The 13049-nt window shown below is 39.0% G+C and overlaps 1 protein-coding gene across 2 annotated transcripts in view; it reads left to right on the forward strand.

Annotated features, from left to right (window-relative positions):
• The window catches only part of COL6A5 (collagen type VI alpha 5 chain), a 129385-nt gene that overhangs the window by 94564 nt on the left and 21772 nt on the right, over window positions 1-13049 (forward strand). For both annotated transcript variants that reach the window (XM_058729866.1, XM_058729867.1), the window contains exons 32-36: window positions 1613-2100; window positions 5029-5116; window positions 5666-6325; window positions 9232-9322; window positions 11548-11756. In XM_058729866.1, the coding sequence (XP_058585849.1) occupies window positions 1613-2100; window positions 5029-5116; window positions 5666-6325; window positions 9232-9322; window positions 11548-11756 (1536 nt within the window). The remainder of the gene's footprint in view (window positions 1-1612; window positions 2101-5028; window positions 5117-5665; window positions 6326-9231; window positions 9323-11547; window positions 11757-13049) is intronic.

Raw genomic sequence — 13049 nt, forward strand, 5'->3', positions numbered from 1 at the left:
CCTTGCTGCGGATGGTCTTTCTGGAACCTGGACCGCAGTGGGTGTTGCTTAGCAGCCTTAGATCCCTTGGATTCCATTGCCACTGAAGCTGGTTTTGTCAATGTCAAGAGCTCCTGGTCTTCTAGAAGCCTACTGAAGTAGACTCACAGGGACTTATCCCCAAAGTTTGAGCTTATCCAAAAGTGACATCATTCACCTAAATTCTGGGAAAATGAAAACAGAAGCCCTTTATATATGTAAGTAAGTGCCCAGTAAAATTTCAGGGATTTGAATTCAATTTATCATGTACCCTGTTGGGCACTAGGAAAAGGAGAGAATAAAAATAAATCGAAATCGGTTCTGCTTTCTGGGAAAATCTGTGATGAGAGGTCAGTCTTGAAGATGCTTGCCTACTACTTCTTTAATAATTTTTAGTGTTAAGGCTAAGAAAGGAAGACTAAGGCTACTTAATTTCTCATATTTTATTTTTTCATTATTGGCTTTGATATTTTTTTCTTCACGGTAAAATTCCTTGATTCAAAACACATCTCTGAATCAACCCTAGTCTCCTATTCAATTGCTGAGAACAGTGGATTGGGGTGTGGGATTATTAGAGTCTAATGCGCTTGAAGAGTTAGCCAGATTCAAGATAGTAGAGCAGTCTATGTAGACGAGGGTGTTCATTTCTTAAATAATCCCTGTTCCTCTTCCTGTGGTCTGACTTTAATAGCATTTTGAAAAGTTAGGTTTGATACATAGGGCTGATACCCTGTGAGATTCCTAAAATTAAATCATCATAAAATTAGTAGCACTGAATTAGAAATTGCAAAAGAGCCCCATTTTTATAACAGCTCATGGTAAGCCTGCTGCGGTCCTGCTGCTCCCTTCCTCTGGCCACCCTTGCTTTCCTTCAAAAGCTAGCTTCTGGGAGGCCCTGAAATCCCCTCTCTTGGGAAACAGTCGCTTTGTCCTCTGGATGCTCTTGAAGAATAATAGTCAGTCTGTACCTTTCTGTATAGCAGTCCTCCCCGGGACAGATGCCTTGAGGGCAGTCCTGAATTCGGTTCATCTTTGCTTGTATTGCACAGTGTATATCACCCTGCATGCTACTCAATGAATATTTGTTGCATAAGCGGATGAAAATCTTCCAAGTGACTAGCATTATTTGTAGATCATTTCTGAAGATTTCTGAAGACCGTAAGCTTTCAAAACCTTCAATAAGCCATCGTATCCTTTCATTCATTTTTTTTTAAATTTTACTTACAGTAAAATTAATTGTCACGTGCGAGTTCAGTTTTAACACATGCCTAGATTCATGTAGCCACCACCACAATCAGGATACAGAACTGTTCCATTAGCCTAGACACTCGCTTCAATTTCTTTTTAAATAGCAGACTGAGTGAGGGCTGTGAAGTCTGAGTGTTTTACCACCAAATATGACTGCTAGAGACTTATATAACACCTTCACACAAACAAAGTGTCACCTGTGTGTACCTGTAGTTCCAGAGCTGTAGATAACACCTGTATCTCCCTAGATCTTGGTGTGAATCAGCCTCAGCCCTGGGGTAAAGAGGACGGGAAGGGCTTTTGAGCAGCAAGGTAACGTCATACTTCTTTCTGCCTTTCATGTTAGCAAAAAAGTGTCCAGTGTACCCAACAGAGCTGGTATTTGCCCTGGACCAGTCCTATGGTATCACAGAGCAGAGGTTTAATGAAACACGGAACATCATCACATCCATCATCAATGATCTTGACGTCAAGGAAAGTAACTGCCCTGTGGGAGCAAGAGTTGTTGTAGTTTCCTATGACTCGGGCACCAGCTATCTCATCCGTGGGTCCGACTACCGTAACAAGAAACAGCTCCTCCAGCTTCTTTCTCAGATAAAATATCGACGCCCCACGGAAGCTCAAGACATCGGTAATGCAATGAAGTTTGTGGCCCGCAACGTTTTCAAGCGGACGTATGCGGGAGCCAACGTGAGGAAAGTTGCTGTGTTTTTCAGCAGCGTACAGACAGCCAGTCAGTCATCCATCCTCACAGCCACCATGGAGTTCAATGCGCTAGATATCAGTCCGGCTGTCTTTGCTCTCAATGAAAGGGTTTTCGCTGAGGCTTTTGAGGTAAGACCTTCCCCCTGCGACTTCTTTATGTTTAACCTAGTGGAGCTAGTAAGATGGGAATAGTGGGAAGTAGGGAAAGAGACGTGGTTTCTGTGCACCAGGCACTGTCCCTAGAGCTTTACCTACATACTCACACATTCTCGCAACCCTCTGAAGGGAACGCAGTTTTTATCTCTATTTAAAAATGAAGAAACAAGGGCACTTGGGTGGCTTAGTCAGGTGAATGTCGGACTTTGGCTCAGGTCCTGATGTCACGTTTCGCCAGTTCAAGCCCCGAACTGGGCTCTCTGCTGTCAGCACAGAACCCACTTTGGATCCTCTGTCCCCGCCCCTCTCTCTCTCTCTGCTCCTCCCCCGCTCATTCTCTCTATCTCTCTCAAAATAAACTTAAAAAACTAAATAAATAAAAATGAGGAAACTGAGGCCCCGAGAGTTTGAGTGACTTGTCCAATTGTGTACAGCTCCTAAATGGCTAAATAAAACTCCGAACTATGGTCTGTCTGATAGAAGGGGCCATGAATACGGTGTTCTACCAGCCCTCTGAAGATCAGGTGTTTCTCATATCTGTCATCTCCTTGCTGAATCTCATTGAATAGCTGGTCTTAATTTATGATGGATGAAGTTTAGGGGATCTTTGAACCCCTAATGTTGTGTAAAATATTTAATGTATATGAAGCTTTTTCCCGCAAGAGGCTCTGTCCTGTGGGAATCTATGTTTCTTTCTCTCCCCTTCCAAATGAAGAATTTCTCCATCTACTGTTCTATTTTTTTTTTTTTTTTGAGAGAGGTCTTAAGTGGGGGAGAGGGGCAGAGGGAGAGAGAGAGAATCCCAAGAAGGCTCTATGCTCAGCACAGAGCCCGATGCGGGGCTCAACCCAACAACCCTGAGATCATGACCTGAGCTAAAATCAAGAGTCAGACACTCAACCGACTGAGCCACCCAGGCACCCTCTGTTCTACTATTTTTAAATATATTCACATTATCCATTAACTAAGTGCTCCTGGACCTGGGTGAACCTATCCTGTCATCCAAGAGTTTATAATATATATATATATATATATATATATATATATATATATATATATATACATATATATATACACACATATGTATATGTATATATATATACATATGTATATATACATGTATATATACATATGTATATATATATACATATACATATACATGTATATATACATGTATATACACACATACATACACACACACACAAATACATATATTTCTACTGTAAAAAGAAAAAGAAGCCCTCTGTAACATGAAGAAAATCAATCTGCTCATGAAACATCCAAGAAGATTTTGGGAATAGAAGACAGGGAGAGTTACAATAGAAACTGACAAAAAGGATTATAGAAAGTCAGAGTTTTTTTCTATGAAAATAATTACCTCCCAACATACTAGATAATTTATTTGTTATATTATGGCATATGTCCCCCCTCCACTAGACTTTAAGGTAGAGATTTTATCTGCTTTGTTCATTTCTATATCCCCAGCATCTAGGACACTACCTATATAACATTATAGGCATCCAATAAATATCTATTGAATGAATGAATGAATGAATGAGTGTGTGAATGAATGAATGAATGAATGAAGAGCATATGGTTTATTTCTATGAATAAGCTTCCTTGATTTACCAAGATAGCATTTAGTCTTTATATGGGGGACAAAGTCAAATACAATATAACACCCAAAGTATCCAATTTTACAAAAAAATGGTAGGAATGTGGTAAATATTTTCTGACTGTAAGGCTGGAATAATTATAAATATTTTTAAATGCTTGCTCAACACTTCACAGAAAACAGGGTGTGGCTTTTCTAAATCCTTTACTTTCCCAAGGGAGAAGGGGAAAAGTATGAGTATAATATTCTTATGGCTTGAGAAATACTTTCATCACCACCTGGGAATGATAGATTTCTTTCATTGTTATAAAACTGTCTGCCTTCCATGGTGCCTCAGACAGAGAAAATGCCCAATAAATACTTACTGACTCACTGAACGAATGAGTGAGTGAATTAAATAATTAATGCTATATATTGCCCATTTCAGTAATTATTGAAGCAAGAAAAGCTATCAAGAGACAGACAAAATCAGGCCATGTATGACCAAGAATTTTGAGGAAACTTAGTGTGTTCTGTTTACAATCTTTCAAAATAAACTTTTAAATTAGAATTTGTGCTTGAGGAAGTCCTCATCTGAAATAACGTACTTGACATCTGAAAGATGTGCCTTCTTCTAAATAATGTGATTGGGATGGAAATAGTTGGGATCATTACTTAAAGAAGCCAGGGGAACTTGTACATAAATACAATTTCTGCAGGATCCAACTTCAGAAGCTGACTTGTGGCACATAATCAGCAGGTGCATAATGAGAAGCATATAGGGGTGTCTGGCTGGCTCAGTCGGTAGAACATATGACTCTTGATCTTGGGGTTATGAGTTCAAGCCCCACGTTGGGTACTTAAAATCTTAAAAAGAAAAAAAAAAAGCATGTAAAAATTCAGTGAAGAATTGCAGAATTAGAAATAAGTGTGAGAGTTTAATACCTGCCCCAGTAGGTGAATCTGATGGTTATCCTGGGATAGTTTTCTCATCATAGAATAAAGTGCTGATACCTGTCCTATATACTTCTTTGTGTTGTCTGGAATAAAAGCAGGATGGTGTGTCTGTGTGTGTGTGTGTGTGTGTGTGTGTGTGAGAGAGAGAGAGAGAGAGAGAGAGAGAGAGAGAGAGAGAATGAGAGAGAGAGAGAGAGAGAGGTTGAGAGAACATGTACTGGACTGTAATGCAAGATAATGGTGATTCATTAGGGATTTTTCAAACTAGTCCTTAAAGTGAGTGCACAATGGCTTCCAGATAATGGTTAAAGAAAACGAGCCAATAAGTATATACTTGTTTTTCATTGTAGTTTGACAACACTGGAACCTTTCAGGTGATCCCAATTTCTCCAAATGGGGAGTCTGTGTCAAAACTTCGGCGCTGCACCATTTGCTATGGTAAGACCCATGAGAAGAATTTATCGTGCAGAAACTAATGCCTTCTGAGCGAATTATTAAATCTGGCCTTATCAGATATTTCTAGTTTTGATCATAGATTCTATTTTAAGTTTTCTAGTCTTTCACTGCCATACATCAGAGTTTTAATCTTTGTAATATTTAGAGCTTCCACAGAAGGTGAAAGTTGTTTAGAATATTCTCCCAAATGATGTGGCTTTTCTTGGAGACAGTTTGGTAGTTTGTATCAAAAATCTCTAAAATACTGAAAATATTTTCTAAATGAGTTTAGACATGACTCGTAGACTTCAAGCCTGCGTGCTCCCTACGTCTGCTTTCAAAAAGACCTTCCCAAATTGTCCTCTAGTGGCCACAGAAATTTTGGGACGTTGAGAATTCCTCATTAACTTAAATAATGTGAGATTAAAGAGGTATTGGTCAGATTATTAACTCTTGGTAATCAGTTACTGAGTCACTTGAATAAGATCTCAAACAACAGTGTCTTGTTGTGCCGATATTGAACCGTTGATAAGTCTCTCTATATCTTTCCAGATAAATGTTTTCCAAGTGATTGCATCAAAGAGGTTTTTTTACCTGAAAGTTCATACATGGATGTAGCCTTCCTCTTAGACAGTTCTCGGACTATAGCAAGTGATGAGTTTAAGGCTGTGAAAACCTTGGTGAGCTCTATGATTGACAACTTTGAGGTTGCCTCAGAACCTATAACCTCAGACTTCGGTGATAGGATTGCCTTGTTGGGCTATTCTCCTTGGGATAGTTCCAGGAGAAGGAAGGGTGTGGTAAAAACAGAGTTTGAGTTTATAACTTATGACAACCAAGTCCTAATGAAGAGGCACATCCAGACTTCCCTCCAACAGCTAAAAGGAGAAGCCACTATTGGCCACACCCTACTATGGGCCATGGAGAATCTCTTCGCACAGACACCCAACTTGAGAAGACACAAGGTCATCTTTGTGATCTCAGCTGGAGAATATCGTGAGAGCAAGGATTTCGCAAAGAAAGTGGCTCTGAGGGCCAAGTGTCAAGGCTACGTCATGTTTGTGATCTCCCTGGGCTCTGCGCATAAGGACGGCATAGAGGAGTTAGCCAGCCACCCACTTGATCACCATCTGATACAGCTTGGGAGGATTCATAAACCAGACCTGAATTATATTACGAAGTTTTTAAAGCCATTTGTTCACTCTGTCAGACGTAAGCGATTATTTTGTTTTTCTTCTTTGTTTTAATAAATTAGTGTTTGCTAATAGCATTGATAGCCTAACACATCTTTGAATCTAGAGCTAATCCAAATATACCCATTGGATGGTGCGATGGAGACAGAGATGGGACATATCCTGGTTATATCCTGTTTTTACCTTGGTCATAATGTGGTGAGACTTTTTTTCATGATAGAATGTCTTTTACATTAGATCTCAGGACTAGAAAGCACAGAGTGATTGGAGGTCTCCAGAGCCACATTTGTTCAACCTGAAGAAGTTTTAGCAGCTCTTTGATGAGTATTTACATAAAAGTTTTCCCTACTGCACTTGGTTTACTTTCTTTTTTTTTTAAGTTTATTTATGTATTTTGAGAGAGAGAGAGAGAGAGAGAGAGAGAGAGAATGCATGATCAGAGGAGGAGTAGAGAGAGAGAGGGCGAGAGAGAGAATCCCAAGCAGGCTCCACACTGTCAGTGCTGGGCTTGGATTCACGAACTGCGAGTTCATGAGCTGAAACCAAGAGTCAGAAGCTTAACTGACTGAGCTACCCAGGCACCCCCGATACCTGGTTTGGCACACCCTGGAGACCTGTATGAAGGTTTAAAGATGGCGCAGTCCTGTGCTATTCCCGAAGAGTCTAAGCATACAAGTCACATAGGAATCTTGTTAAAATGCAAGTCCCAGTTCAGTATGTATAGGATGGAGCCTGAGATTCTGCATTTCTAACAGTCTCTCCCGTGATGTCTGTGCTCCTGGGCCAAGAATGACATTGTGAGTAGGAAGGCTCTGGGCCAATGCACTACAAAATGTCACTAGGATGGGTGCTAGTCCACAAACTGATCTGCAAGAGAGAAGTTCAGAAATTGAGAATAAACATCTAGAAACTTAAAGCAGTTTGACATTGCCGCAGCATACAAGTGCGTGAGCAGTGTACCTTGTCTCACGTAACAAGATGGAAACCACAAGTATCAGTCTGCAAAGGATGAGAAGTAAAAATACCTTCCCCACAAATGGTTTGAGAAATATTCTTTCTAGAGCAATAGTTCTCAACTGGAGATGATGTTGTCCCCCAGACATTTGGAAATGTCTGGAGATACTTTTTTTTTTTTTTTTTGTCACAACTGAGGGAAAGGATACTAGCATCTAGTGCGTAGAGACGAGGGATGCTGCTAAACATCCTCCAGTGACTCAGAATACCATCCCCTCCTCCCTAAAGCAAAAGATGGTCCAGCCCAAATTGTCAATAGCACTAAAATTGAGAAACCCTGCCTCTAGGGCATCCCATAGAATCGGGGCTGAACCTTTTCTTTCTGAGACTCTACCAGGTGTAGACCTTGGTTCTGCTGGAGCCAACCTCACTACCCTTGAACTCCAAAGTTGCCCTGACATTCAAGGAATCTCCAACAGTACCATTGTGACGGTATCTTGAAAGTTCACTCTCCATTGCAGAGAGAGCTCCATCTTTTTGCTGTAACTCATATTTGATTGAAGAATCCCAACACCTTCCCTCTTGGGAATATCATGTTCTTTCTTTAAATGCCTTCGGTTGTATGATATTCCATTATGTTACGTAAAAAGAAAGAAAAAGTGCTTCCAATTAACTATTGGTACCAACTTGCCTATTAGAGTTTTATATTTTATAGTAATTAAAAGAGTTCAAATTTTAGATAGGCTATCGGATATCACTCTTGTGCATGCATCAAAAGGGAATATGTATAAAATAGACTGGTGGAGGCATTCCTAAAATGTCTTTATATTCAAAATTGGATTCCTGTGAGCTATTTCTTGACTCAGATTCACTGATACCTTGTGAATTGATTGTCTTGTTCCATGCAATATTGTTCTTTATGTCATCAAGATTGATGATGACACAGCACTTTTAAAAGACTATAGAATAATTAAAGCTGGACTCGGTGGATGCCTCAGGTTGCAGTTATTAGCGCTAGCTTATTTTTGATTTCCGCCTTCACAGTGTTGCTAAATGTCTCCAATTCGTCCTATAACCACTTGGTTTGTAGGAGTCAAAAGACTCCTCTACTCATACTTCTGGGAATTTTTTCTAAACTACTGACCCTTATTCTACAAGCTTTGGTGCTGACACGTTTGCTGTTCCCACACGCACGGGAAATACCACCTGTATCACAGTTCCTGCCTCACTAATAGCAGTTGTCAAATGCAATTGATTAGACGACATAGTGTCATTTCAGAGAAAGGGGAAAAAATGTTCCTCTAAGAACTAAAGAAGTACAATTGTTATGAAACCACAAACATTCTGAAATATTTTCATGGAATTGTGGCTCATTCAGTGGCCAAAAGCCTCCTTTAACTAAAAAGTATTTTCCTGAACGAAGGGAAAAATTGATACGCTTCTTAATATTCCATAGCTTATAGAAAAGCAATGGCGAGGGGATAACAGGGCATGTTATTTAGATCAATAAGCTAAAATCTTTTCTTTGATTATTTTCCTCCTAGGAAATCCACGTTAATGGGCGCAGAAGCACAGAAATAGCATCATGTAATAAAATGCTACCTTTTCTATGTTTGATCTATTAGCATAAATCTGAGTGGAAACGCCCGTCAGAATAAAATTTCCCTTAGATTCTGTTAGCCTGAGCATGTGGAAATCACGTGTCTCTGCCTCACAATTAACCCTTAAATGAGCAGTTCAAGGAGGTTTGTTTCCATGAGCCTAGTAATTCTTTGGCTGCAAAGCCCTCTGAAATCAAATTTTGAATGCTATTTCTAGTTGCTACTATTTTCTGTGTGCACCCCAGCCAAGTTTTGCTGAAATATTTTAGTGACATTTAGTGCTTCAAGCCAATTCCTGTTGGGATTCTTGTTCCTTAGCAAACCTAATTTCTGATTTCAAAATCTAACTATAACTTTGCTCTCTCAATAGGGGGATTCAACCAGTACCCACCACCAATGCTTGAGAATGCCTGTAGACTCATCGGTGCAGAAGGAGAGGATAATCAATATAGCGATTTCCTGTGAGTTAGAAAGCTCTTACATGTACAAGGGACTGTTAATTGACTCATGGGTATACAACTGGCTGACGGCGGGTTATTAGGTCGAGGAGGCTAATAAGGTCTCTGAAGTAAAGGCTTTTCATGTATTCCATTTTCTGTAGCACTTGTTACGCGGCAACTGTGCTTTCCGGATTGATGTGTCTATAACATCTTCATGGGCTTTATTACAAATTTGTCTTTCAATTCATGGTTTCCTGAGAAATTCCCACATTGAAATGTTCCCCAGAATAGAACCCACAGTTTCGGCTCAACCACCTTGGCCTCCCTTCTCCTCTCTCCACACCGTCAGCACTAAGTTCTGGCCACATTGGAGTCTTGTCTGCCTTGTGTGAACCGTTGCTTCGCCCTCCTGGGTTTCTGGTCACACCACCTGGAACTCTGTTGCTACCAGTGAGATCTTACCCATCAACCGTGGCCCTGATGAAGCTGTCTCCTCTTTGAAGCCCATTTTTACTTTCAAAGTCCTTACTTTCTTGTACCTTCTTACACCTTACGCTGTGGAGGCACTTATTAGAGTATATCCCAATGTCATGTCTCACCGAAGTCTGGGGTTGCATATGATTCATTGTTTCATACCCCAAAAGATAGCATAAAAGACCCCACACCGTAATTGCACATGTAAGTATTTTTTCTTAAAGTGCACATGTAAGTATTTTTTCTTAAAGTCATATCCTAAATAACAATGTAAATAATTAGAATGAATCTTGAACCTCAAACAGAATGAGTAGCCCTTTTGGTTTCTCTGTACTTCTCTCTTTACTTCCCCAAGCTCGGATCCCTGACTGCAGCCTTGCAAAAGCCTAGATTTAAGCCCATAATTACTCCTTCCTCTCAGATTGCAATTAAGCAAAGAGCTTCTCAGAACAGATAAGGTCTCTTACACACATCCAGAAGCAAAACAGCAAGACGAAGCATTCTCAGAACTCATGCAAGTACGTATTCCTATAATGTCAGATTGCATTTACTTGGTAGTTTAGCAAGAAAGTGTCCAGCAGCCAACACGTGAAGAATAATATGGCACTGATGTCACGTGAAGCAGTATTTCCCTACATTAGATAAGTCATGAGTTCACTTAAAGGCAAATCCATTCTTGCGGAACTGCAGACAAAATATTATAATGTTACTCGAACATGTAAACCTAAATGCTATGTTTACAGTTCTTGTGCCACTATCAGACTAAAAAAAATGTGCATCACATCCAAGCAAACCCAGCAAAACACAAATTTAAAACACTAATTTAAGATAGCGGATGATTCTGCTTTGCCAAAATAAAATTCCTGAAAACTAAAAAAAATACAGTACATATTGATAAACGAATGTAAAATATGATGCATGTTGCAGAGGTACGTCTGCTTTCAGCTTGTCTACTCTGTTGCATGATGTCTTAATTCCTCACCCCTTGTCCTTACCTGGTACTGTTGCAGAATTATGCATATTGTGTGTCATGATATCATTTGGCTTTCACTTGGGGTGAACGTATTATTCATGTGTCGTATCTGACTTTTTTCCCTTTCCTCATTAACTCTCAACAGTTAAGGCAATAATACTCCTGGGTGCTGAATATTAGTAGCAAACACAGATGTGAACATGGACATTGAAATTGCAAAAAGGTGCCTAAATAGAATAAAAGTAAAAATCAACTTGTATTGAATGTGTTTTCTGTCATCATCTAAACAAAAACACAGTGTTACCAAGTTATAAAGAATTCTTAAACTCCTAAGACTATAAATGTAATACCATTTTAAGAGCTATGATGTCAATGAGGTAAGTTTTGTACAGTCTTATTCTTCTCAGAACAGTTTTTGGTAAATTACTATTTTCTGTATTTTCTATGGGGATTGATATCAATATGAGGGATTATGGTGGTTCCAAATAACCTATGATAGAGGTTCTTGTCATTTATCTAAAACTCTGTCACCAATCAGACTTGGTTTATTCCAAAGTAATGGTTATTAGGCAATAAGCAGATGGGGGAAAAGGAAGGATAAATGGGAATTTTTATTTGTCAGTTTATACTTTTTAAAAATAAGAAAATCTTAATAATTGTATTGAAATGCATTTAGATTTTTATCTAATCTGTATTTCTTTTAAGAAATGGTTAAGTAATATATCACATTGTTAGGAAATCTTATTTGCATTCCCAAAGCTGTGGAGATTCACCTAAAGCTTTCCATTTTATCTGCTAGATTTACTCCTGAGCCACATGAGGTTTCTTCGGGAGAGAACAGCTTCCCTGGCCAGGAATTAAGTGCTGGGAGAGACTCATCCTTTGTGTTGGAGGACAGTGGAAGTGACCACTTGGTTTACATCCCAAGCCACATGCTGATGCCACAAGAATTAACGATTAAATATGAAAAAGGTCAGGATTCTGAAGAAATTGCAAGTTTCACTTCTGGTAAGGAAATGAAAAGTGATGATGGACATTTTTAAATGACGGGGTCCTCATCTTTTAACACTAGCAGAGAATCAAGTAAAATGAATCGTGTTATCTAAAGCAGCTTTTCTCGAGTTCAACATAGTAGCTGCAACAGCTTTTATTGAAAATGAAGATTTAGACGGCAACAGGCACCACTGAGGAGATCACTGATATAAGCTCTAAGAAATGTCCCTGATATTCTCACCTAACTTGAGATTTCTCTAGCCTCCACAGCTTAACAGGTTAGTGTGATGTAGTAGAAGGAAAAAATACAGAGAACATTGGAGCAAAGGAAGGATTGAAATCACTTTAAAAGTTGGCCGGGCCAGGGCCTCAGACATTGCAATTGCATGAGAAGGTATGTTATGTTGGAGGTACTTGGAAAAGACAGAGCACAGACGTCCCCGCGGCCTACTCTGAATGGCAAAGCAAGAAACCGTTATCTTCCGGCAGGTTTAATAGTTTCAAACCAATCAGACACAGAAGACTTTTGTCTGTGTTTTCACTGAAAAGGGTGACGTTCTAAACAGACTTCAACCATTTCAGCTGTACACCTACGGGCTTCCAAAATGCTCCTTTGGCCAGCATGCTCGCATTTCAAGCATTATGTCCTAAGTATCATGTATGTTGTTAGACTGCACAAGTTTAATAGAAAAAGGGGCCAATTTCGTGCCACTTATTCCTAAGAATGAATCATACTCATTCTCAGTGATTTCCTTGGATAAATTGTCCCCCTCCTTATGAAATATAAATATTTGAATTTATCGCAAAAGCAACTGAACTTTCCCTTTTGAAGCTAGAATTAAGAATAAAAAGGTCAATCATTAGTTGAAACATAAGGCTTAAAAAAAGAGGTAATGCAGTAAAACCAAATGTGTGTAATGCTGTGGCATCATGACATTCAATTGTCTATTTTTAAACAATTTTTATTATCCTATAGACATAGCTCAAGCAAGAGAATAGAATACTTCTTTTTAATGGATATAGCTAATTTTGGGTGTTCATTTCAATGATATGGTATAGGAATTTATGATGGTTTGGTTTAAAAAGAAGAAAAAGAAAAAAAAATAAGTTGTTTGACGGGGTTAGAATACCAAACTGTCAATTGTGATTGTTTCATTAGAGGTAAGCATTCTAAAGTCTAAGAACTCAGAAATGTGAATCTTTTCAGGAAAAGACAGATATGACTGGATATTTAAGAAAAAAAGAAAAAGAAACTCCTTGTTGCCATTTTTTAAAATGTTTATTTATTTTTGAGAAAGAGAGAGACAG

This window comes from Neofelis nebulosa, chromosome 5 (assembly GCF_028018385.1).
Source record: "Neofelis nebulosa isolate mNeoNeb1 chromosome 5, mNeoNeb1.pri, whole genome shotgun sequence".
NCBI lineage: Eukaryota > Metazoa > Chordata > Mammalia > Carnivora > Felidae > Neofelis > Neofelis nebulosa.